A 23,535-nucleotide genomic window follows, 5' to 3' on the forward strand; every position below is an offset into this window, starting at 1 on the left:
TTCGATTTTGCTATATAGAGTCTGTGAAAGCCTTTGTAGGTGAGTTATCATTTGCGCTCCCTTTCGTCTCCAACGTCAAAAATGCATGCATACATGTAAGTACTTACGGGTCGGTAAGTCAAGTACTCAGAAAATAGAATCATCCAGGTGCACATTTTACTCAGTATTAGGGCTGTCTCCCCTGTGAAACGGCTTCTCTGGGGGACACCAGATCAACCTCGCAAAATTACTCATGAAGAGAACACCAGCGTTTTGCAAGGAAGACCTGGTCAAACAACGTTGGCTGCGCTTTAGCATTTCCCGTGAGGCCATTATTAGTCAGCTTTCTTTCTACAATATGAGCCCAAGCGAGTTGTTAGTGGGGCTCGGCAAGATAACGAAGACGCCGATCTCGCTACATCAAATCTAATCAATCTCCCAACCTCTCTTCTACTTACCACTACGTTCAAATATCAAGGGATCTATCTACTTGAAGCTAACACCCCTGCTCTCTTTCCTCACGCTTACGAATACGTTTGTTACCATACTCTACACCAACCACGCGTTGTCTCGAACCACCCGGCCGAACACCACTCTGATCGGCCGCGATAAGCCGAGAGACTCGATACACTAGACCCAACAGCATGGATATCCGCATTTCGCCGGCGACGGTCGATGAGATTCCAAAAATCTTGGAACTCACTCAAAAGTCCCGCGCAGACATGTTCCCGCACCTAGACGAGCAATGGCGCGCAAAGAAGGCCGAGCAAGATCTTGCCACGTTCAAAGAGACCTTTTTCAATCATCCAGAAGGCGCTTTCTTAATCGCTCGATCTAACGACGAAATCATTGCAACGATTGGGTATCAGCCCTACGACCACCGGTTCCCCGAGCTCACTGTGCGACCCGATAATGTCGTTGAAGTTGTGAGGCTCTATGTTCTTCCGGCTTGGCGACGCGGAGGGTTGGCCTCGAGATTGGTTTCAGCGCTGGAGAAGACGGCGAGGGAAGCGGGCATCAAACAACTGTACCTCCACACTCATCCCTTTCTGCCGGGGGCGATCAAGTTTTGGGAACGTCAGGGCTTCGTAGTTTTGACCGTTGATCTGGATGATCCGGTTTGGCAAACGACACATATGAGCCGGGACCTCGACGAATGATCCGGTCCTCTAGTAGCCCGTAATGTACCTGCTGCTTGGGCGCTAGCTCAAGCCACTACGTAGCTAGGCTTTAAATCATGGATATTCTTGGGAACATGATACGCATGCGCAGACTTGCCGCTCCATTGAATAACCAACTCTCAATCTTTCCCATAGCTGGAGATAGTTTGGCCCCCACCGGAACTGTAGTCTTCATCTTTTATCGAAAATGATGGTGCACTTTCAACCACGATCATTGATGTAGCCTCCTGAATTAACATGCCTGACAAACGTGTCTCATTCGAAAGTCGGCAATTCAATGATTGTAGAGATCACTACTGCGAGCTTTGCGAGGTGATAACTCCACTAATATGATGGGAAAACCTCGAGAAACTGACAGTTTGCTGATGGAATTACCGAAAATTCTTCCCTGAGACCCTTTGTGTTTAGTCGGACTGCTTCAGGTAATTAGAAACTACAGTTCAGATGAGGATCAAGGCTGCTATGCTAGCATCACGCATGGCTAAGTAAATACTTAAACACTAGTATCTTTGGTGTTTTAAGTGAGGTAGTAGTTCACAGATACCTATATTTACTTGGACATTCTAAATCCAGACACGAGACCCTCGATGGCTTTGATGCAAGAAGATTAAGTACTAATCTTTCATACTCAACAGGGACTGTAATTAGTAACATATATTGCTAGGGACTGGAACTTTGCAATGTGGGTATTTGCTTGCCACTTTCAATGCGACGATTTTGCGTAAATATTAGCTTTTGCAACTAATGTTGCTAGTCGAGACGACCAGCGAGGCACATGCCACTGTAGTATGTACTCGAAGACTAATGTTCGCTAACTTTACGTCAGTTGCGTCACGTCCATATTCGCCGGCTACCATGTACCAGAATCGTTGCAGAGTGATGGGACCTAAATCCCGCTGCTACTATACAAACATGCTTAGAGGATGTTGCCGACGCTGCAGAGAAGACCGCCGAGATCGATAGCCTTGAGAATGCCTCCGACAAGGCCCAGGACGATGGGCAGGAGGCCGGAGAGGACCTCGAGGAGAAGGCCAATGACACCGCCGAGGACAGAGCAGACAAGCTCCAAAAGACCCTCAACCAGGCCGTTGAGGGTGCAGAGGAGGTGGAAGACGACGGTAAGGAGGACGAAAACGATGGAGCCAAGGAGCTCAAAGATGCCTTAGTTGACAAACGTTAGCGGGAGAAACACCAGGAGGAAAAGAGGGTTGGAAACTTACTGATGCCAAGGACCTTGATGACGTGCTTCAGGCAGTAGATAATCTCAAAGACGAGCTCAAGGACCACGGAGATGATTTGCTCCTTCTCCTCGCCGACGATCTCGACGGTCTCGCCGAGGAGCTCGACAAGGTCGCCGACGAGGGTGTGGATCAGGCTGATGATGATGGTGACCTCGCTCTTGACGAGCTTGATGATGTCGGCCTTTTTCTGGGCGACCTGGCCGCCGGCGACGCCGTCGACGGTGGAGTTGATGGTGGAGCAGTGCTTCTTGACTTCGACAATAGTGTACTGGACCTTGGTGTAGATGACCTCGGTGCGCTTGTCGAGGACGTCGGTGTTAGGGGCGATGGGGATGTGGACAACGGGGACCTTGGCGGCGTCGGTCACATCGGTGACCTCAGTGGGTAGGCCGTGGACAGCGGGAGCCGCGAGGGAGGTGGCGAAGAGGGAGGAGATGGCGATGAGGCCGATGTTGAGGAACTTCATTGTTGCGGTTGGGGGGGTGGTCTTGAATTAGTTAAAGAGTGTGGTATAAGTTGGACTAAGGAATGACGAGAGAGGGAGAGAGAGAGAGAAAGAGCTGAAAGAGCTGAAAAGTCTGAAAAGAGCGACTGAGTGAGAATGCTGAAGCTGGATGAAGAAATTCCTATTCTCGCAGAGTCGAGAGCGGCTTAAGTACCTGAATGACTTGAGGTCGATGCACGAAGACTGTCTATCATGACATACGCAAAGAAGCATCACGACCCTCAACAATTCCCCGAAGATGCCGATCGCAGCCCCCCGCAAAATTTCCTATTGCATCTCAAAATTACCCTTCTGAGTGAAAGATCATGGGTTGTCTCCTACTTTCTCCCTTTAGCCTATACCTAGCTGCCTCCATTTACTTTCAGCCCCCTTGACGAGAGTTCGTCATGGCGGCATACGGTCCCCGTTTGTCAAATACTAAATTTGGCGATCAGAGCTGACCTGACAGGACGGCTCCTCTACTTCGGGGAATTCTGTGAGAAATGTCTCCGTAAACGACACTTGGCGTCCGGCGATCGCTACTCTCCGGAAGTTCCGCGTCGACGTCAAAACGTTCATTAGCCACAGGTGGGGAGAGACACTATGAAATTAAGCTTGGCGGCTAGGTGCCGTTAGAGCGTTGTTCTGCAAGCGCAAAGGTTAAAATACGGAAAAAAAAAATTACAAAATGCCCGGTTTGCCCAGGTCAATAGTGTATTTAGCAACCCAAAGTCAAAGGCTGAGTCGCCGAATGGGTAATTGTCTCAGCGCCGCATGGTAAACCAAAACTCAGTTGGTGAGGTGATCGTCGGCGCGTCTTTCTGGGTCCGGAAACAATGTTTCAGTGAGCTTTCGGAGGCACGGAGGCTCAGACCACGCCAGAGATCAACGGATTCGCGGATGTCATGGCAGGGGTGTTGAAGATCGATATTTGAGAGCGCAGCCAAATCCCAACCTGGGTGTTACCCTCTTTCACGAGATCATATCACAAAAGGTTTTGCAGCTTTTGAGGCGGTCAAGTTGAAGCAATAGCCCTTCGACGGTGATGATGCAGGGCGGCATCGACGGCGTTGGGTCACCGCCTCTAGGTTTGTTGACCCATGGCCCTCTCAGAATTTTCTTTCTTTTTCTTCTTTCTTCAGGTGTTTCCCCCCCACCGACTTATCATGGGATGTCCCCTTTCTTCGGGTACCGAGACCAACCAGCCATTGTGAATGATCTTCTCTTTCCTTGGGTGTGGACTCATTCATCATTCAGACCTGACGTCGCGGCTTGGGGATGTTATAGTTTGGTCCAGCAGCAAATGAAGGAGCGTGTGGACTTGCCTAGAGGGGATGACAGACAATGAGGACTGGTCGTCGGGTTGGCGCTGAAGACAATGAAGGCAATTCAGGAGACAGATGAAAAGTCGGGCTGCTTTTGCTCGGACAGAGCGACATCACCGATGGAGAAAGTTCAGACAATCCACCTCGTTTGGTCTCACCCGTGCACCAAAATCGTCCGAAGTAAACCCGCACGCTGGCTGGCTGTTATCTTTGCACTCGCTGGACGATGATGCAAACCCCTGACTTTCCTGTTGCGGGGGATGAGAGACTGGGAGGAGGTTGGTCTTCTCTTCATCCTCGAAGCCTCCGTGCAGTCTTCATTGAGTGTGTGGCCAACGGCCAACGGCCAACAACCCCTTTTACATGGGCTATTATAGCATGGGCCAAAACAGCACAGCCGCAATGATTTGGGGCTCTTTCTACCCGGCCGATATGACGATGAATATACCTCGGCGGATTTCCCGACCTCGCTGCTCCACAAGGGAGCGCGAGGTGAGGGCGCTTGGTCGTGTTTTGCACCAGACTGTCTCCACGTGTGTCAAGTTGCCGATCCATCCGCAGTTGAGTGGATACAAAAGCCATTCAAGCAGGTAACTTTTACCGATTGGGGGGAGGACGAACAGAATCGAACAGAATCATGGTGTTTTGATTTTCTGCCCTGGGGGGGTGATCGGCGGGTGAATTCGGGGGATCATCCGCATGGAAGTCGAGGGATGCGTGTCGGCGTGTAAACTGCGGTAGACAAAACCACACAAGCCTTTTTTCTTATGGCATTCTCAGATGGATGGGCACAATAAGCTTTCCGTGCCTGGCAAGTTGGGCCGGGTATTCTCGACAAGCAGACTGGAGACTTGGCTTGCCTATCCGTACCTCACACCTGAATGCGCTCTTCCACGTTGGAGCGTTTCTTCGTGAGGGTAGATGATGCGCTGCACCGCCGCGAGACTTGATCGCCAGTGCCATCTCGAGCCCTCGATCGGGACAGTTCCCCCCCCCATCACGTACCATCACGTACAAAGCCTGCCGCAAAATCTTGCTGTTCTCAATGTCCGGGAGCATGCCATCTCAAGGACAAGCCTGTGCAAAGTTCTGGGCACGACAGATGGCAGGTGACAGACAACACCAGACGCGAGCGCCGTCCAATCCCACCCTCGCGCAATGCGTTGCAACTTCGTATTCATCATCGCCTTCAGTTTCGTTCCATCTCGAATCCATGTGTCAGCCGCAAGTGGCGGCGTAAAGAAAAGAAGACGGGGGAGAGCTGGGGAGCTCAGGAACCGCAGGGAGCTGGGGGCTTCGCAAAGTGAAACATCACGCGTTCGGGCCTATCACGGCAGTGTCGTTGCAGCGGTGACCCATGTTGCCGACGAGGCTCCAACGGCTCAAGACGGGTTTCATCAAGCTTTTCAGTCTTCTTTTCCCCTTCTTTTCAGGGGAGATGGTTGCGCTGGCAGCTGGCCGCGTAGGTGGGCGCGGCCACGATTGCCTGCGATCCGAGTCGGTTATGCTAGCCCATGGTGCATCCATCCATCCACCTCAGTCGGTGACGCCCTTGGTTCGTTGGGGCGCGTGGCGTTGCCGTCGACTAGGGGGGGGGGGGATGAAGATGGAGGATCCTGGAGGTAGATCTGCTTGGCCGACTGAGTTTAGAGGCGCATACGTTTGTTTGCACATCGGGACAAAAACTCTGTGGGATGCGCGCAAGTTGGTTCGAGTTCTCACGTCTTGCGCGCAACAAAACTTCATCAAACGAATCATGATGGTGAAATTACCCGGTGCAAGCCGCCGAAGCTGTGTGCCTTTGGGCGTTGGTTCCACGGTGCAGAGTCCGAGCTACACTTCCAGGTGAGAGACACTTGCGCTCCCAGACACTCAGACCTTCTTCTTCCTGTTAGGTCGCATAGGGAACAAATGTCTTATGCCCTGTCAGTGTCAAGTCATCCAATGAACCTCGTCTTGCGTCGGGCGCCAATATCAATCTCGTCCAATATTCGCTGGACCTGCGGACTCTGGCCGACACCTGGTCGCTATCCAGGCCGCGCCCCTCTCCGCCCCACAACACATTGAACGTCGCGAAGGGAGGTGAAGGCTGTCGCGACGTTTCACATGCCTCAGATGTGATGGGGCGACTCGTCTCGTTCCTGGATTTGTTGCTGCTTTGGGATAGGGTCGCGTTTGGGACGACGTCTGGCTAGCGAACGCAGTCCCAAGCCATGGCGCATCGCGAACCCGGACCCTTACGAACAACAGCCGCGGAGGGTAACCGTTAGCCTCTGGGGCCTGCTGTTTCGTCCGTCTCGATCATCACAGACTCATGGCTACAGAGTTAGTATAAAGTCGAGTGGTCCTCCGCCTCTACCTTGGGGTTTTCCGCCTCTCTATTCAGCAGCTTCATCTCTTCGTTCATCTTCCATTCTACTCTCATCGCCGATTGATTCGCGCGGATTTAAACTTATTTCAATCTTCTTCACTTCTATTGAGAACCTTGTTTTCGAAACTAATCCCGCTCGGATCCGAATCATCGCTCTAATCAAGTTATTTCAACGCTCAATCAACCCCCCCACAACTTTTTTCAAAATGGTTTCCAAGACGATTCTCTTCGCCCTCGCCGCGGCTCCCTTCGTTGCTGCTCACGGCAAGGTTGCCTCAGTTGTTGGTGACCTCGGCGGCAACGGCACTGCTCTGGCTATTCAGGGTGGCGTCGTCCCTGGCCCTGGCCCCAACCGCAAGGTACGTTCCAAAATAACTGCAGCCAAACACAGAGAGACATGGAAGGCTAACTCGGGCCATCTCAGACTGAACTCGACACCACGGTCTTCAAGAGCAAGAACATCATGACCGACGGCATGGGCAAGACCACGGGAGGTGGCAAGGTCCAGGCCGCCGACATCACCCAGGCCATGGCTCTGTCCGGCGACACCCTCCCTCAGGTCTCCTCCACCGGCGGAAACATCACTGGCGTCTTCCACGTCGTCACCACCGACGGTGCCGGCCCTCTCCGCGCCGTCCTCGACACCACCGGTACCGGTCAGTTTGCCCAGGGTACCGAGCTCCAAGTCCTCCAGCAAGTGCCCGGCAAGGGCGGCAACATCAGACCCAATGGCCAGGTTCCTGGCGGCAGGCGGTCTCTGTGGGAGAGAGCCATGAGCGTCATTGAGAAGCGCGCGTCCAACGTGAACATGGACTTTGTAAGTTTTTTCACATCCGTTCCCCTTCACACACCTGACCAACACTTACTAACACGCTCCCTCAAGCCCATGGCTTTTGCTGTGCCCGCTGGAACCGCCTGCACAGGTTCCATGGGTGGCCAGGAAAACGTCTGCCTCGTCAAGATTGCCAACAGCAACGGCGCTGGCCCCTTTGGAGGTGTCGTGCCCATCCAGATCGCCGCCAACGGTGCCGCCACCCCGGCTGCTACTCCGGCTGCCAAGCGCGAGGTTGAGTTCAAGGCATAAGATGTGAACAACATCAATGCACAGATTTGATCCAGGGTTGTGCAATTCACCTTGTGTGATCTGAGAGCCCTGGTGGGCAGCTTCCAAGATTTGCTGAACTGGGAAAGGCTGCAGGAAGTTGGGCTGGTGGCTCTAGTCTAGTCATCCCATCATCCTTAGAGAATCATTCTCTACCTCTTGAAATTGATACAAACATTTCATCCTCCCACATTATCTTTCTTCCGCATCGCCCTTTGTGATAGATGATGGCCCTTGCAATGTGACATGTTCCAGAAAAGACATCTCAGAAAGTTGTCCAAAACAGCCATCTGCAGATCAAGGTTGCTTCAAAAATCGCCAGCGGTCAAGATGAGAGAGTGAGAACCAGCTAATGAATAATTTTACCGGACCAGACAATGCGCATATCAGATGAAGCGTTCTGGACATCAAATTATTGTTTTAGCTGGCTACAAGGAGCAACCCCGTTGCGAAAGGGGTGGTGACCATTCATGGTGCGACAATATCTAGTCAATGGCTTACTCGCGACGGTAGAGCTAAGCACGGGCGCGCACTAAAACAAGAGAAGAAGCTAAGCAGGCAACGCCCGCCGTTTCCTAGGTACCGACTCTACTACTCAAGGGCTCTCCCATTTGCGTCATGTCTCCTACGGCCCGCCTCAGTAGTAGCTTCGCATGGCATCCTTGTACGACTCTCCGCCCTTGAGATGCAGATCGAAGCTGTTCTGAACGTCCAAGACTTGGAGGATATGCTCCATGCCGAGAGACTCGCCCTTGTTTACGGCCAAGGCTTGGGCGGTCCGGACAGTGTTCTTGATCTGGCGGCCGTTGAGGTCGTGCTTGGCGAGACTTTTGTAGTCGTCTTTCGTAAAGGGCTTCAGGTCTACCTTTTCGAGGACGCGAACTCGCTCCACAAAGATCTTGAAGATGGACTCCTTGGCCTTCTGGGCCAGGCTATCGTATCGAAGGGCGATGTGGATTCGCGACTGGAACGCGTCGTCAAAGGTCTAGACAGAGAGGTCAGTAAAGATGCAAGTCACTGGGGAGATTCAAAGTCAATTTACCTCGACCCGGTTGGTTGTCAAGAACAGTATTCCCTGGAAGTACTCAAGTTGGCGCAAGAAGATACTAACTAATGCATTCCGGGAGATCTCGTGGAGATTTCTCTTCTCGAGGAAGACGTCCGCCTCGTCGAGGAGGAGGATGGCGCCCCAGGCGTGGCAGATGTCCAGAATCTTCTGCAACTCTGTCTCGAGGTATCGAGAGTCGGTGCCCAGCTCTCCAGCCGACACCATATACAGGGGGCATTTGAGTAGCTCGCTGATGCCTTCGGCTGTGAGTGTCTTGCCAGTTCCAGGGGGGCCATGAAGAACGGCTAGATAGTAGTCAGTAAATCCTCAATGAAGGGGCATATGAGACTTCTAGGCTTACCGACGAGGCCCTTGCCTTTGCCTTGAATGACGTCGTCGATGCTCTCGGTAGCGTGGTACTTGTGCGACTCAACGAGGGCCTGCCATTGGAATTAGCCACCTGCTGTTCTCATTCACCAATTACAGCAGACACAAAGAGGCTATTCACCTTGACAATGTCCTTTTGCTTGGGCTCCAGGACCAGAGACTCGTACGCGCCGTCATTCCACTGGATGTCGCCGACTCCAGAGACAGTGAACTCGAGCCAAAGCTTCTCAGAAAAGGAGAATCCCAGCACGACGGAAGATGCAATCAGATAATCCTCGTCAGAGAGTTCCGGAGCCCCCTTCGCCTTGTTACTACCCAGCGAGTCGTTAGAGGCCTCTTTGGCCACGGCTTTGGCCACGCCTTTGTCAATCCGCTCAAGCTGCTGGTCCAGCGAAGCAGCCTCCTCGACCATATCTTTTGGAATTTGAAACATGAGAACCTTTCCCTTGCCATCGCGCCCGACCTTTGTGACCATTGTCTCGCAACCCGCATCGTCGTCGCTATCGCATGCGTTTTCCGAGTCTGAATCACCTTGGCCGCAGGACTCCTCCGAGTCGGAATCCTCCGAGTCGGACAAGATGTCATGGTCCTTGGGGCGAACGACCGAGACCTGGTAGTTTGGGTTGATCCTGCGGTGAACCGAGGGATCGACCATGATGCGTCCGTTGATGTTGACCTTGATGATGCTCTTCTTCTTTTTGTAGTACGCCAAGCCCTGATGACTGCGGTAGTTCACGCCACCGAGCTTTACAAACTTCTTGCCGCGTTCGATCAGGGTGGTTCTGATAGCTTCCTTGTCCTTGTGGAAGTCGAGGGGGAAGGTGTTGAGGCTGCTAATCTTCCTAGCGCCTCGGAACTCGGGGATTTCTTCGCACAGAGTGCCGTAGCCGAATTGCTTTCCATCGTACTCGAGGTACTGAAAGGATAAAAAGGTCAGTTATGTCACACTGCAAAAGGAAGGAGTAAGTGTGCAAGTATTGTGCTGACCTTGCCATCCAGCAGATAAAAGTCCCCCTTTGTTATGCTGTTCATCTTCTCCGCCTGCTCCACCTTGAACACTCGCGGCTCATCGGGCGATCCGTAGGTGGTGGTGTAGATGAGCGTGTTGGGCTTGAACAGAGCCCACAAAAGGTCGAAAGTGATGAGCCCATTCTCCAACATCGGATAGAGACTGACGATCGATTAGCGCTGTTTTCTCAGTGGAAAAAAACTGAATGTGGGAAGTACCTCTTCTTCACCTGAGCGTAGTCCTTGTCGAGGTACTTGAGAAGGACTTTGAGATGCTGGCGCTTGTTCTCGATGTCCTTCTTGAACGTTTTGCGCCGCTTCTTTTCAATATCTGACGTTGAAATCTTACTCAAAGCCTTGCGGTATTTGCGCAAGTCTTCCAAATACCTGAGGTGTGGAGTTAGTTACACGGGAAGTCGTCGAAACAGGTCACTGAGAACGTACAGGAATACCATGTTGGGGTTGAGCTTTGGCGTCTCGTCGACCAAGCTGATTCCCTTGATGTTGCCAATCACCTCCTGAAGGCACTCGCGCAAGATCTTGCTCTTGATGTCGAGATAGGTGCTGAGATACTTACCCTCCCAGTCAAAAGTACGCCTGACCTGGAGCACGTAGCCGTCGTACTGCGAGTCTGAGGTGGTTGCTGTCGTCTCCTGGAGTCGGTAGTTGTGAATGGTGTTGTCCCAGACCTGATTGACTCGCTTGAAGTCGAGCTTGGGGGATGGCCTTCCCTTTGGAAGTGGCGGGTGAGATTTCCCACGCGTTGGAGCCTTGTTGCCGTGCAGGGAGCCGTAGCCAAGTCCCGCGCCATCGAGGCCGCCGCTCTTTGGGTACGTAGGGGGCCCGCGCTGCATCTGTCTGAAAAGGGCCAGTTGGTGAGGCGTCATCGAGACCCTGGTCATTCCGGTGCCTTTGCCGCCAGCGGTATCGTCCGAGTCTTCGGATGAATCGGTGTCGGAAGAGGATGAAGACGAAGATGGGGTGCGCTTTCTGAGTGACTTGTGCTTCTTCGTAGATCGACTATTCTTGCCTTTGGTAATCCTGGATTTCTTCTTCGACTTGATCTTCTCCTGTTCATCATCGGACGACTCAGAAGAGCTGGATTTCGATTCAGAGGAAGTCTCGTCGGTCTCGGAGTCGCTGTCATCAGTTGTGTCTTCGAATAAGTCGTCAGTGTCTTGGGTTGTAGCCTTCTTGTGCTTCTTTGCCTTTCTGAATTGCTTCTTCGACTTTGACTTCTTTGCCTTCTTCTTGTCTTTCTTGGCCACCTTCGTACTCTTGGATGCCTTGGCCTGCGGAGCTGAGGCCGGGGCGACGACAATAGTGGCAGAGTCTTTGCGTGAATCCATGTTGGCGGTGGCAGGATCAGCCAGAGTGCTCTCCGACTGTCGGTCAGCAATACCTTGGTCTGGAGATGCCATGCTCCTGAAGCCAGGTGAGAGGTGAATCGAGTTGTTGATGGGTGATTCGGCGGGAATCGGTAGGGTGTGAGGTAGTGGAAGGAGGAGAGTAGCCTTGCCGATTATGAGGCAAGTATTTATATCCAGTATGAGCCGGCACTGGTCTTTGTGTACTTTTCAGTGAATGATCTGTGGAATGAGCTCGCCTGCGGCTGGCTGTGGGTAAGGTGAACTTCGCTGTTCGATATTCCAGAGGTGGGAGCAAAATTTTGCCAGGCACTTCACCTTGGGTATTTAGGTGTGAGAAGACCTATCGATGAAACGTTACGAATTGCTCTTGCTTTGTTACCATGAGTTTTCAGCCCTATGACCACCAATGTTCAGGGCGTTTGTTCAATAGCACGTGGCAGGCCGTTGGTAAATTGGCTTCTTTGTTGTGTCAGAGATTAAGTCAGTGACTCTTCTCTTTATCTACTCCGTTTTCCATGTTGGAAGCGCTCGATGGTACGACAGCCTTCTATTGCGTCAGTCAACCTGTCGGAGGGAAGTACTGCATTATGCAGCTAATTCGAACTTTTCTGTTGGATACTACGATACCTAAGGTATTTTGTTTCTCTTGCCAACAAAGCAAATACATGACGCCTCCCGCATTGGCCAAGAGCCGCTGGCAGCTTGATGGGCGCCTCATTGGACCACTGCAAGATGATATAAAGGCCAATACCAGGCAGCACACTGACTCAAGTAGCTTGGGGCGACTGCATGGTTGAATCAATTCCCTGGCAGTTGACGGCCCGCTATATCAAAGTTCGAGATTGCTCAGCAAGGACTGCAGCGGTAATCTGCGGCCAACGAAGAACGCCTTGGGTGGTCTTGGGACTCTGGGAAGGGTGGTGCGTACGCTCACCCCCCCTTGTCACGTCTTCCATGAGCCTGATTTATGGGTGATTGGATGGACATACCATGTTCCCCAAATGTATTGTGCTCAATTGAGTCACTTGGCTGGTACCTAAGTAGTCTGCCTTGCCAGCAAGATGGCCTTATCTTGCGCGTCCTCCTCCCTCCCACATGTCATCTCAGTCAGCGGACAGGACAAGAGTAGACCGACAGTCGCTACATCCGAAGCGAACCGGTTGCAAGCCAGCCTCATCATTTCAACCAGCTGGGTGGTGGGGGGGTTGTGTAGTCGCTTGACGAGGAGTGCATCTTGACGCAAAGTGTTTGCTGTTTTATAAGCGGGCAATCGCCTTACCTGCCTAATTTCGCCTTTTCTTCGGCTTCTTTTCCCAAAATTGGGTGTCTTGTATGCATATGCATGCTTTGACGGCTGTGGGGCAGCATTTGATACAAACGAATGGGATGGTAAAGTTGCATAGCCTCGATGCTGGAAGAGTGAGGCGAAGACGGGTTCATTATCCTTGGTTGTGGCTGGAAGGTACAACATCTGCAAGCAAACGTACGGTTCTTCTATTGGCCATAGACCAAATAGACTATGTGCACTTCAACTGGATGCTTGGTTTCTCGCGTCATCAAAGTCATAAATGTTCGGACCGGCATCGGCTCCTCCATCCGGCCGTGACCGAATAGCGGGGTGTTTCAACAGGTTGCAGGGCCTCGCCCATTACGTACTAAGTAGGTAAATACGAAGAAGAAACATATACTCACAGAAACTCTGTGTCCGGAGACGGATGTGGAACTTCAAAATGATGAGATAGTCAGCCCAATAATGTGATCTTGGTAATTAACAAAGAGTCTCGGCGCTTACATGCCATATGATGATGAGGCGATTTCCCACGTCTTACAGAGCTGAAGATGGCGCTACGAAATCCTTCGGCGGGAAAAGTCGCCGAGACTCCGTCGCTGGGAATTCCAAAAGGGAACGAGAAGTCAGCACGAAGTTATTTCAACGGTCCAAAAACAAACCAGAAGTATTTTTGAAATTCACGGAATGCCGTGTTGAGCGATCAACGCCCCCTAGCAAATCTGGCAATCTTTCTGTTTCTAGTCTAAGCTGTCGTATCCTGCGATCCAACCCATGGCATCAGACAAAGAGATGGCTTCCGGGCAATTTTTCGACCCCTCGGTCGTACTCCGCGTCGCGCCCTTGGTTTCATCAACGTGCACTCTCCTGTTTGCTTGGGATCAACACTTCTTCCTCAGCCTGTTCAACGATACCCCAGCGCTGCGCAAGAAGAGCGCGCCGATGCTGAAACCATACTTCAACACCTTCTTCTCTCGCGGCGTCTTCATCGTGCTGGGCTTCATCGCCGTTTCGACCAGCACCGGTATTGCGAATTTGTATAACCAGCCAGCGGCGCTACGAATACGGAGCACTCTTTGGTGGTACGCTGCGGGCACGGCTATGTCGGCGGGGCACTTGCTCTATGTTCCGGCTGTTGCACCTCACGTGAAGGCTTTGGCTGAGGCGAAAGGGGATGACGATGTCAATGGAATTTTGGATAAGTGGTTGAAGGCTAATTGGTGGCGCATGGTGACTGTTGATCTCGGTGCTTGGGTTGCTTTCGGCGTTGCTGCGTTGAACACGTTGCGTGCCTGAACAGTACCTGGGGAGTCGGTTCAATATTGGTTCATATGGGCAGTCACCATAAAGATTGTATGGAAACCTGTTCGTATTTTCAAATATCCCTTGAGATAGCCCGCTCAAACATATTCGTAGAGGAGCTCGGGCACATTAAACCAGAGCCTGAATGTTGAACATTAACTCCCTCATAACGCTCTTTTTCAAAAGAGAAAAAAGACATGTGTAAAAAAGACTATTTATATCTCCTCAGAGGCATTTGAAACCTCTTCCGCCCGCTCACAAACCAATCGATCAGCGCGCCTATCAAGACTGCTCCAAATATCGGACCTGCGTAATTCATATTGTCTTTTGTGACTGGTAATATCTGAGGGAATGGCATCCAAAGAACGACGTAGATGATGTAGCCGAGTGCGAACATATTCATCGGAATCCCTATAGCCCCTAGCTTGAATGGTCCATACGGTGGTGGTGGACCACGGAGCTTTCGGAGCAAGAGGAAAAGGATCGGGAAGAAATATGAGACATGAAGAGCAAGGGCTTGGAGAGAGATGAGGGCATTGAATGCTGTAGCCGACGCGATGTAGATGAGAGAGAGACAGGTCACGATGCCCACAATGAGAAGCAGTGCATTTATCGGTAGCTTGAAAGTAGGGTCGAGCTTGGATGAGAAGTTAGATTAGGACCCTCTGTAGTATGAGCACAGTTGTGAGGTAGCATGACTTACAAGCGAGAAGAAGCGGGAGAAAGGCAACCCTTTGTCGCTCGCAAACATCCATGCTAGACGAGATACTGAAGCCAGCATGTTGAAGGAGGCAAAGAAGATAATGACGGCAACTAGCGCTACAAGGGTGTTGGTAGCACCTTTCGAGCCAGTTGCGCTGTAGGTCACATGGATGAGAGGGAGCGGAGCAGTAACAATGTCATCCAGCGGGCCGACGTAGAAGAGCAAAATCGTGACAAAGACAAAGAGCATGAGTGAGTTGACCACACAAGCAAGGATGACGCTTCGTGGAACTCGTGTTCTAGCCTTCTTGACCTCGTCGCCTATACTTTAGCTTAGCATCTGCTCAAGTCGTTGGTTTCCCAGGTCTCTTACTCATATGTATGACACTGTCAAAACCCGTCACGGAAAAGGTGATTGTTAGCAGTCCCAAGCCTCATGAGACCCCGGGACTACTCCATCCCGAGACATCAGAGGTTAATGTCTTGAAAACGTAGTCGGAGCTGCTGCGTTGTCCAAGAGCGGGAAGAACTACAATGAAGGCGACGAACAAGATGATGTGTAAGACTCCACCAATGATCTCGAAAGCGTTGAGGAATTTGCGAAACCAAAGGTTGAAAAGGAATGGAAGGATAAGGGTACCTATCATGATGAGACTAGTATGCCATCGTTGCGGCTCATAGTCGTCATTGTTGAAGATGGCCAATGAAGTGATAATATTTGCCAAGATGGACGGTGGTCCTCCACATGCGAAGCACCACGCAGCAGTCGTGATCCATCCTTAGTGACTGATTAGTATGAAGTAGAGATGCAACATGAGTATCAAGATAGGATTCAGTAGTACCTTGGAGTAAACCCCAGAACCTGTTCGCGCCAGGAGCGAGGTTCGCAGACCAGCGGTACTGTGCACCGACAGTCGGATCGCTGATCAATCCAGTCTTATTAGCAACGCGAATCTGTAGAAGAGGACGAATATTCTCACATTGAGGCTAACTCAGCTAGTGAGAATCCGACTGAACAGGCTCCGAAGCCAGCCAGGATCGAGCCGTAGAACATAGATGCTGGGCCGCCATTTGCGAGTGCAAATTGGAAAGTAACAGCGAAAGATTCCCACGATGCTAGTATAATCACACCAAAGTTGACAACCGAAGAATGGTTGATATAGCGCTATACAACTGTCAGATATCAAATAAGGGACTCTTTAGAACTAGGGTTGAAGACCTCAAGACTGGATGGTTGCTGTTGCCCGCCATACTGCTCAGAATACGTGATCAGTGTCTTCTCATTGGCGCCTGCTATCCTGCGCCCGACCGCGTCTGCTCCGATTGTGTCAGTATCTACAATAGACGCCATAATTATTACACGGTGCAGACAGATGATGAAAGCTTACACGATAGAGGAGCTAAGAATATATTATATTACTCCTCGGGTATCCTGGCAGGCGCTTTCACCGCCTGAGCCGTTATCTATGCAGAGATTTCCAGGTTACCTCGAAAGCTAATGTCGCAAATAAACATGCAGAAGACGGCCCTTGCCGCCACAAACATAACGGAGGTAGAGCTCAATATGGATTGGACTCTCCCGCCGACCACTTTCGCTGCAAAGCTGAGGTAACATCAAGTCACAAAGTAGCATCGCTTGGTGTCACTTGGAGTTACATAGCTGTGTGCAGATCGCCTGCATGTAAGCTGACTGCAGTTTTATTCTTGGCGCCCCAATGGAATGCTCAGAGCCCTTTTCTATTTCGGCACTTTTAGTTAACAAGTCTTTGGGGTTACAAACGCAGCATCCTCCACAACTTCCGAGTGGAGGCTTCCAAAGTTTTAACAACAGACTGGATAGAACATCAATGTAAAATGGCTGCTAGACGGCATTGCCTAAGTGATACTTGAAATAACAATGCATTTGCATGAAATGGGGGCGAATTGAGTGAGGAGAGCGAAAATTTGGCAACGCAGCTCTGTGTGCACCTGCGACTTGTGTGCTATCACGCGTAGTGGTGACATACACCAAGCTAAGATGTAAGGGTAGCCTCTCTTTTCTGTGTTCCCCAGACTTTCTTCTCGAACCTCCAATTCTTGAGATACTCTAACTTTTGATTTTTCTTTATTTCTTTTCCGTTCCCTTGTTTCGACAGGACATCTTCGCCATGGCCACCGCGCTAGGAACACCCGAAGAATGGCGTTGAAGCCGGAATACCCGTAATCCCGGCCTGCTTGACTTCCCGACAATGGTGCTTGACCGTCTCAGTGACATTTGGCAGTAAAGGACTTGACTGGACGGATGAAACGGTTGTCCATAGACATTTATCGGCACAAACCCCCGCCACATCCCCAGAGAGGGGTCAGGAGCGCAATTCAGCGGGCCCTTGGAAAGCCGTGTCTGTTGGTTGGAAACAACAAGAAGCTAATAACGGGGACTAGTGATTCCCGAAGCCGGCCCAAGAGCTTGGGAAAGAAGTCTTAGGCGTTTCAGTCCTTATGTAAGATATCGATGGCTCCGGGAAACCAGGATTTGGTTTCGATAGGTTCCCCAAGCTGATGATAGATACTACCAACCCAATAAGTCTCACGGGTACCCTGCTCTCCTCCGGTCCGGAGACGCGTCATCGGTCGTCTGAGGAACAATCCGAGGTTCTCGAGCTTCTGTCAAAGAACGCCATCGGGAGATGCGGGACTAGCTTGGTGCAACATCGATCTCGGTAGGCCGGCGTACTGGGCCAATTTGCAAAACGCCGGGATCGTGGCGAAGGCCGACATGTGCATTAGTTTCCGCCTGTTCTTTTCTCTTCCTTTCTTTTCGGGAAGGGGAATCATGTGCGGCCTCCACATTGGGGCGTTCCTGATTCTTTTGGAGGTGGTGCGGTCTGGTTGGTTAGGCGCCGGCGACACGGACATGTAAGCTCGGATGTCCGAGAAACTGGAGCACGGCCGGCACTCACCTTAGTGACGCCGACTGACGACCGTGAGCCGCTGAGGGAATAGTCTGCCGTACAGCCGACACGTCTTGATTATTTTCGGTCTGTTCTCATTGGCGGGATGTGGGAGGCGATTGTTTAGCCACGACTTGGCCAGCGTGAGCCGCCAGATTCGACACACCGATGGCGCGCAATCTACAACTAGTTCCCGCAGCTTTCATTCCGTAGTCTTTCTTGGCACCTTCTTTGGGGCAAAAGACAAAAATTAAGGTTTGGAAGAATGATTGAAGCTGAAGCCAAGATTCTTGGGGAAACATTTTTACCGTTAAACACATGCAGTGTCTTGTTTCGTGGCCAGTCTTGCAATCTTCTTGGAGGATTCAGAGAGACTGACGTGGCGGAACACAACTCTCATCCTCTCTGACCTAAGACCTTTCCTTACGGCATTTCGTTCCGACAAGTATCCATGCAGGAAGCAGTCGTTGAGGCTGGCTGGGGTTGGGATGATCGCTGACTTGAGGCTAACATCTTCCCACGGCGTCCGAACATTGTGGATTTACCTTTGCGCCTGGAAACCGGCCTCTTCAGCTCATACGACAAGATAAAAATTTCGGAAAGAACGGCTGGAAGGTCATCCCACGAGGGAGAAAGTTTGAGGCGTTGTTTGCTTACGCTCCCGGGCCCCCAGGTGCCCTGACTTGGCGATTGGCATCAGACTAACACTTGGAGACGGGACGCTTACAACGCCACGCAAGTTGACATTTCGGACGGACGGCCAAGGACTTCACCCAAGAGCTACCTGACACATGGACCAAGCCGTCAACATTCTCCCTCGAGATTGCTCTTTCGCACCAAGTCGACGCTTTCCGCCGTACCACTTGGTTCCTTGAGCCCGACATGCTTACGGACCGACACATTACAACCGTGCTCTGGATGTCTGAAGCAAGCTAATGGCTCCTGGCTCACGCTTCGCGGCCGAGCTGGTGGCCACGAGGGAGTATGAGTTCCTTCGGTGCATACAGAGTGCATCTTTGCCACCGCCATCTGGCTGCGAGTGAACGTATAATTAGACACCTGTGATCCCATCAATTCGCTCACTCATCACTACAGCATTCAGCAATCAGTCACTCGCTCTATTAAAGCCATTACTTTCGTTCACAACACTCTCGCTTTCTCCTCCCCGTCACCCCACCTTTCCAACAAGATGGTCGGAACTAGAAAAGCAACAGTCGTTCTGACGGCGCTCGCAGGCATTGCTACTGCCTACCCCGGCATGGGACGGGGTAGCGGAATGAGCCATGCCGACATGATGGCGCAGCTCGCCGGCCGTGATGGTGCCGCCGACAACCAGGCCATCGGCGATCTCCTCAAGCTCTCTGATGGCTCCTTGTCCGATGTCGGCAAAGATGTCAAGGGCATCCTCACGGGTTCCGGATCGCCAACCACCTCCGACGCCGCAAGCGGCAGCCTCCCCGCCCTCGGCAGTTCCGACTGCAACGCGGACAAGTGCTGCGTGTGGCAGCATGTCGCCGCCGACCTGATGCCCACACTCCAGGACAGCAACGGCTGCACCGACACTGCCCGTGCCGCCATCCGCCTCGGATTCCACGATGCTGCCGGATGGAGCTTGCACACCGGCGACCTCGGTGGCGCTGATGGCTCCATCGTCCTCGCTCCCGAGGAGATTGGGCGGCCTCTGAACAAGGGCCTGGAGGACATCGTCGCGCAGATGAAGGTGTGGTTCGCCAAGTACAAGAGCCACGGTGCCGGCATGGCAGACTTGATCCAGTTTACCGCTACCACAGCGACCGTGGCGTGCCCCGGCGGACCGAGAATCAAGACGTTCGTCGGCCGCAAGGACTCATCGGTCGCTGCGCCAGATGGCTTGCTCCCGGACCCGAGAGACCCGGCGGACAAGCTGATTGAGCTGTTCGGCAACAAGACCATCACAGCTCCGGGTCTCGCTGCCCTTGTTGGTGCGCACACCGCCAGCCGTCAACGCTTCTTCGACACGGCCAAGGCCAACGCCCCCCAGGACACGACTCCGAATGTCTGGGATGTTGACTTTTACGGACAGACTTTGGCTGGTGCTCCGGCCGAGGTTGTGACGTTCCCCAGCGACACTGTGCTGTCAAAGGACCCCCGTTCGGGCCCATCCTTCCAGGCCTTCGCTGGCAACGCACCGCTTTGGGGTGGAGTGAGTTTATATCTTATCTCGTCAGGCTACATAAAAAGCTAACCAAAACACAGGCATACGCTAAGGAGTATCTTCGTCTGAGTCTCCTCGGTGTGTTCAACATCAACAACTTGACTGATTGCAGCAAAGCGCTTCCCGCTGGAAGTGGTGTCAAGAGATAGAGGCAAAGAGACGTTCGTTGACTTGGAGAGGATGTCTATGAGACACGCTTGGCGTGTCGCTGGATCGAGGGATATTGACAAGACTTGACGTAGATCGTGGAGGTCCCGTCCCAGATGTAAAAACATGTCTTTCAGATGTATTTTATGATGGGCTTTCATGATGCATAGCAACACGAAACCGACGAGTGCTTTAGGTAGATTCATTAGATAATCATCAAGCACAAAGTCTTTTCAAAGAGTCCTGTGGATGTTTGTTTCCATGCTGATATTCTTTAGCAATCGTTTCTCATGTGTCAGGAACCAGATCATCCTTAGTATGAGGCAGGTTTTGATGGACCTTAAGGATGGTTATGTGATTGAAGGGTACGGGTCAATCTCGGAAAGACAGTCATGCAATCTCAGTCCATCGCTCGCCGTCTCAGTCCTTGCAACCAATCGCCTTGAGTCTTACCACTCTTATATATTATCGTCTGATAGTGATTGAATTTCTTTTAGAAAACAATATTCACTCTTATAATAGGACCTTGATCTCGAGAGAAGCCGACTTGCTTGTGTTTTAATTTTCAGAACTTTATCGGAACCTGAATCCCTTCTAATGGAGTCTATCTTGTATCCTTGTCTCTTTACCCTATCCAGCATGTACGTGTCATGTTCATTGACTTCCCAGTTGCGACACATCGATCCTTTAAGATACACTGAAACTTCAATTTCAAAGTTGAGTTAAATGTAAACAAATGCCTCTGGTGCATGTGGAAGGCGGACGTCTATGAATTTTACTGGTTTGAGGTGGAATACTTAATTCCCTAGAAGGTGGTTAGCTTGAAGATGCGTAGGGAACCACAGTGTTTATCAAATACTGACTCCAATTTCCGGCCAAGCTGTAGTAATGTTTTGATGGATGATACCAATTTGCAAGGAGTAGGCAGTCCGCCTCGGGATACGATTAGAGCCAGAGCCATTAGCCAACCCATTGGTAACATGAGACAGGCCTGGGTCATCATCGACACGGGCAGACTGCGCACCAAACTCGACGAAGACATTGGCAGAGCCGGTGACTTGGACCTCGAGAGTGACTTCGAATAAGGCGGTACCTTCAGCAGGGGTGGTTCTCCAGGCGCGGTACGCAAAGTGGTGATCCTGGTCCGAACCAGCCCAGCTGGACAAGGGGATCTGTTCAATAGGAGGTATATCATCGCCGTTATAGACATGGGCTTCGATTTGCTGACGAAGGTCGATGATGAAGCCAGGTAGTCCAGCTGGGGCGCCGCGGTAGCCGAGGCATGACAACGCTGAGCCGCGTTCCTGTACCAGGGGTTGCAGAAATGGTGAGCAGGAAGCCAGAGTGATGAAGAAGATAATGAACCAAATCATTTCGGAAATTCGACTTGAAGAGTGTTACAGGTGAGTTTGAATGGGCATTATGAGTTGGGCTGAGATAATAAGCTGACCAGAATCATGGGCTGTATTGGTGTATTTGCAGGAAAGATTGGCCAACTATATACCTGCATAGTTGAACAGACATCGCCGAGACCGGCATCACCGCATTGCTCAAGGACTTCGCCATCTCCAATTCGAAAGTAAAATATATGACCTCAAAGTTACTGGCCGGCGGCGTACGGAGGTGCTGTGCAGCAGTGTCTAAGTGTCGGGTTGGAAGTCCAATTCGACCTCTGGTCAGGGCAAGCGCATGGGCTATCTACGGGCTAACCTCTCTTTTCCACCTCACGCAGAGGTTCAATGTACAGTCAATTGATCCTTCGTCACCACCTCGGAACTACGGTTCGAACCCGATTATCCTGTGAAGCGGATACCAGCACTAAGGCTGCTTTTGAACGGCACCTCCACATATATTATCCTTTTTCCTTTCAAAAACAAAGCCTTTTCCCGGAAGAAATGTTCCCGAGTTCAGTCACATGTTTTTGGTTGCGATAGCTCCGCAGCCCGTGTAGTGAGCCTCATTTTAGTTATTACCCTGAATTGGGAAGTCTTCACGAATACGAGAGAGTGAAGCAGCCTAGTATTTTCACTTTGCCGCCTTTCCAATGGGAGTCGCCAATGCCCCCGGTTCAAAATCTAGGCTTCTTAGTTCACGAAAATATAGTTAAACCTTTGCTATATATCAGAACTCTCAGCTCCAAGTAGGTATGTATTATAGGCTGTATTCATATGTAGTATTTCATAGGAAATATAGTATTTGCCGAACGCTAGGTCTAACAGAACTAACTCTTTTATATTTGTGATCAAGAAGATGTGATAAAACCTTCGCTCCACACCAGAACTCTCAGCTCCAAGGTAATCAAACCTTCGCTCAAGGCAGTGAATGTTTGCGATTGGAGCTTGCGAGATTTTCGTTCTTAAAGCGCATGTAACCCCCACCTCGCTGTCTGCTGTGGGTGAAATGGATGAGTCGGCCGTCCATTTCAAGACAATCACGATCTCTACCTACATTCTTTTGCCGCCTTGACTCGACCCAACAACTTTTTACACACAGGTTCCGCGATGCATTTGGCTGTTTTTCCTGCTTTTACACTCTTGTATGTTTCGACGGATAGTTGTTACTACTTGACTTCATGTCGCTGACGCTCACTAGGGGTTTGTCTTTGGCCAAGAAGCATGACTACTGCGCATGCCAATACACGACTGACTCACCGGTTGATTACGGCGCAACTGATCTGTTGGCCGGTGACTGTGGATTGGACTACGTTTACGGTACGTTTTACGGTTGTCGCCAGTCTGAATCAAGCGCTTAACGACTTTTAGGTCAAGATTCAGGGCAGTTCTGGAGTGCTGAGCCACCTGGTGAAGGGGCAAGATTTCAAGGACGCTTCGTAAGTGAATATTTAATTCGTTGTGTTATGATGCATAGAAGCGGCACAACTGACTCGCCGCAACAGCTCAAGGCAAGTGCTGGACAGATTGATGGGGATGAGTTTTACAACAACTGTAAGGGAGCTGGTGCGAATGATGCAACTTGCTTTGATTGCGATTCGAAATTCGAATACCCCGACGGCCATCTTCAATGTGCATCATAGTTGCTCGTCAAACACACACACAGAAAGAGAGAGAAGTAGACAATATATTACGCCCTGGCTACGCTATAAAGGGCTCTTATGTTCATCTTACACGCTCCTTTCGTTTAGCTGCTTCCCTGGTCTTAAATAAGCCCAAATATATTATCAATTTCCGTTAAAAATTTTTTAAAACGTGTACTCCTTTTGTTTATTGGAGTTTCTTATGATGTTCAGCAAGGCCAATTCCATTAGGGCGCTTGACGAACAGGAGGGCTAGTAATCACCCAAAGCCAGGGATCTTTTGCCCATCTCCCTATCTATGATGCTAGCATTGAACGTAGAGTAAAAGGGAACATGCGCGTTGGATGTTGAAACTTCTACCATTCGCTTATTATCATGAGCTATATCATTAGCTATATCACGAGACTTTGCTAGATGAAACCACTTGTCTGCCATCTTTCGT

At 51.0% G+C, this 23,535-nt stretch overlaps 9 protein-coding genes across 9 annotated transcripts; 5 read left to right on the forward strand and 4 right to left on the reverse strand.

The window, feature by feature from the left end:
• Positions 1–623: 623 nt before the first annotated feature.
• Positions 624–1,139, forward strand: CORC01_01705 (acetyltransferase; the record flags this gene model as incomplete). Its single annotated transcript, XM_022613359.1, has 1 exon — positions 624–1,139. One exon carries the CDS (start codon positions 624–626, stop codon positions 1,137–1,139), a length of 516 nt encoding a protein of 171 aa, XP_022480085.1.
• Positions 1,140–2,076: 937 nt separating this feature from the next.
• On the reverse strand, positions 2,077–2,867 carry CORC01_01706 (uncharacterized protein; the record flags this gene model as incomplete). Its single annotated transcript, XM_022613360.1, has 2 exons — positions 2,077–2,321; positions 2,381–2,867. The coding sequence occupies 2 exons, from the start codon at positions 2,865–2,867 to the stop codon at positions 2,077–2,079; spliced, it is 732 nt and encodes a 243-aa protein (XP_022480086.1).
• Positions 2,868–6,787: 3,920 nt separating this feature from the next.
• CORC01_01707 (uncharacterized protein) lies at positions 6,788–7,665 on the forward strand (the record flags this gene model as incomplete). The annotated part of the gene is made up of 3 exons (XM_022613361.1): positions 6,788–6,940; positions 7,006–7,398; positions 7,465–7,665. 3 exons carry the CDS (start codon positions 6,788–6,790, stop codon positions 7,663–7,665), a joined length of 747 nt encoding a protein of 248 aa, XP_022480087.1.
• A 655-nt stretch (positions 7,666–8,320) lies between these two features.
• CORC01_01708 (ATPase) lies at positions 8,321–11,547 on the reverse strand (the record flags this gene model as incomplete). The annotated part of the gene is made up of 7 exons (XM_022613362.1): positions 8,321–8,668; positions 8,795–9,036; positions 9,093–9,171; positions 9,240–10,034; positions 10,106–10,289; positions 10,346–10,513; positions 10,571–11,547. The coding sequence occupies 7 exons, from the start codon at positions 11,545–11,547 to the stop codon at positions 8,321–8,323; spliced, it is 2,793 nt and encodes a 930-aa protein (XP_022480088.1).
• Positions 11,548–13,558: 2,011 nt separating this feature from the next.
• On the forward strand, positions 13,559–14,080 carry CORC01_01709 (uncharacterized protein; the record flags this gene model as incomplete). The annotated part of the gene is made up of 1 exon (XM_022613363.1): positions 13,559–14,080. The coding sequence occupies one exon, from the start codon at positions 13,559–13,561 to the stop codon at positions 14,078–14,080; it is 522 nt and encodes a 173-aa protein (XP_022480089.1).
• A 104-nt stretch (positions 14,081–14,184) lies between these two features.
• Positions 14,185–16,139, reverse strand: CORC01_01710 (LPXTG-domain-containing protein; the record flags this gene model as incomplete). Its single annotated transcript, XM_022613364.1, has 7 exons — positions 14,185–14,227; positions 14,350–14,723; positions 14,790–15,109; positions 15,243–15,566; positions 15,631–15,710; positions 15,769–15,953; positions 16,008–16,139. 7 exons carry the CDS (start codon positions 16,137–16,139, stop codon positions 14,185–14,187), a joined length of 1,458 nt encoding a protein of 485 aa, XP_022480090.1.
• Positions 16,140–18,907: 2,768 nt separating this feature from the next.
• On the forward strand, positions 18,908–20,061 carry CORC01_01711 (peroxidase; the record flags this gene model as incomplete). The annotated part of the gene is made up of 2 exons (XM_022613365.1): positions 18,908–19,900; positions 19,954–20,061. The coding sequence occupies 2 exons, from the start codon at positions 18,908–18,910 to the stop codon at positions 20,059–20,061; spliced, it is 1,101 nt and encodes a 366-aa protein (XP_022480091.1).
• An 849-nt stretch (positions 20,062–20,910) lies between these two features.
• CORC01_01712 (histidine permease) lies at positions 20,911–21,432 on the reverse strand (the record flags this gene model as incomplete). Its single annotated transcript, XM_022613366.1, has 1 exon — positions 20,911–21,432. The coding sequence occupies one exon, from the start codon at positions 21,430–21,432 to the stop codon at positions 20,911–20,913; it is 522 nt and encodes a 173-aa protein (XP_022480092.1).
• A 1,128-nt stretch (positions 21,433–22,560) lies between these two features.
• On the forward strand, positions 22,561–23,093 carry CORC01_01713 (uncharacterized protein; the record flags this gene model as incomplete). Its single annotated transcript, XM_022613367.1, has 4 exons — positions 22,561–22,595; positions 22,652–22,770; positions 22,822–22,889; positions 22,956–23,093. The coding sequence occupies 4 exons, from the start codon at positions 22,561–22,563 to the stop codon at positions 23,091–23,093; spliced, it is 360 nt and encodes a 119-aa protein (XP_022480093.1).
• Positions 23,094–23,535: the final 442 nt, after the last annotated feature.

This window comes from Colletotrichum orchidophilum (assembly GCF_001831195.1).
Source record: "Colletotrichum orchidophilum strain IMI 309357 chromosome Unknown Scaffold_9.1, whole genome shotgun sequence".
Classification (NCBI taxonomy): domain Eukaryota; kingdom Fungi; phylum Ascomycota; class Sordariomycetes; order Glomerellales; family Glomerellaceae; genus Colletotrichum; species Colletotrichum orchidophilum.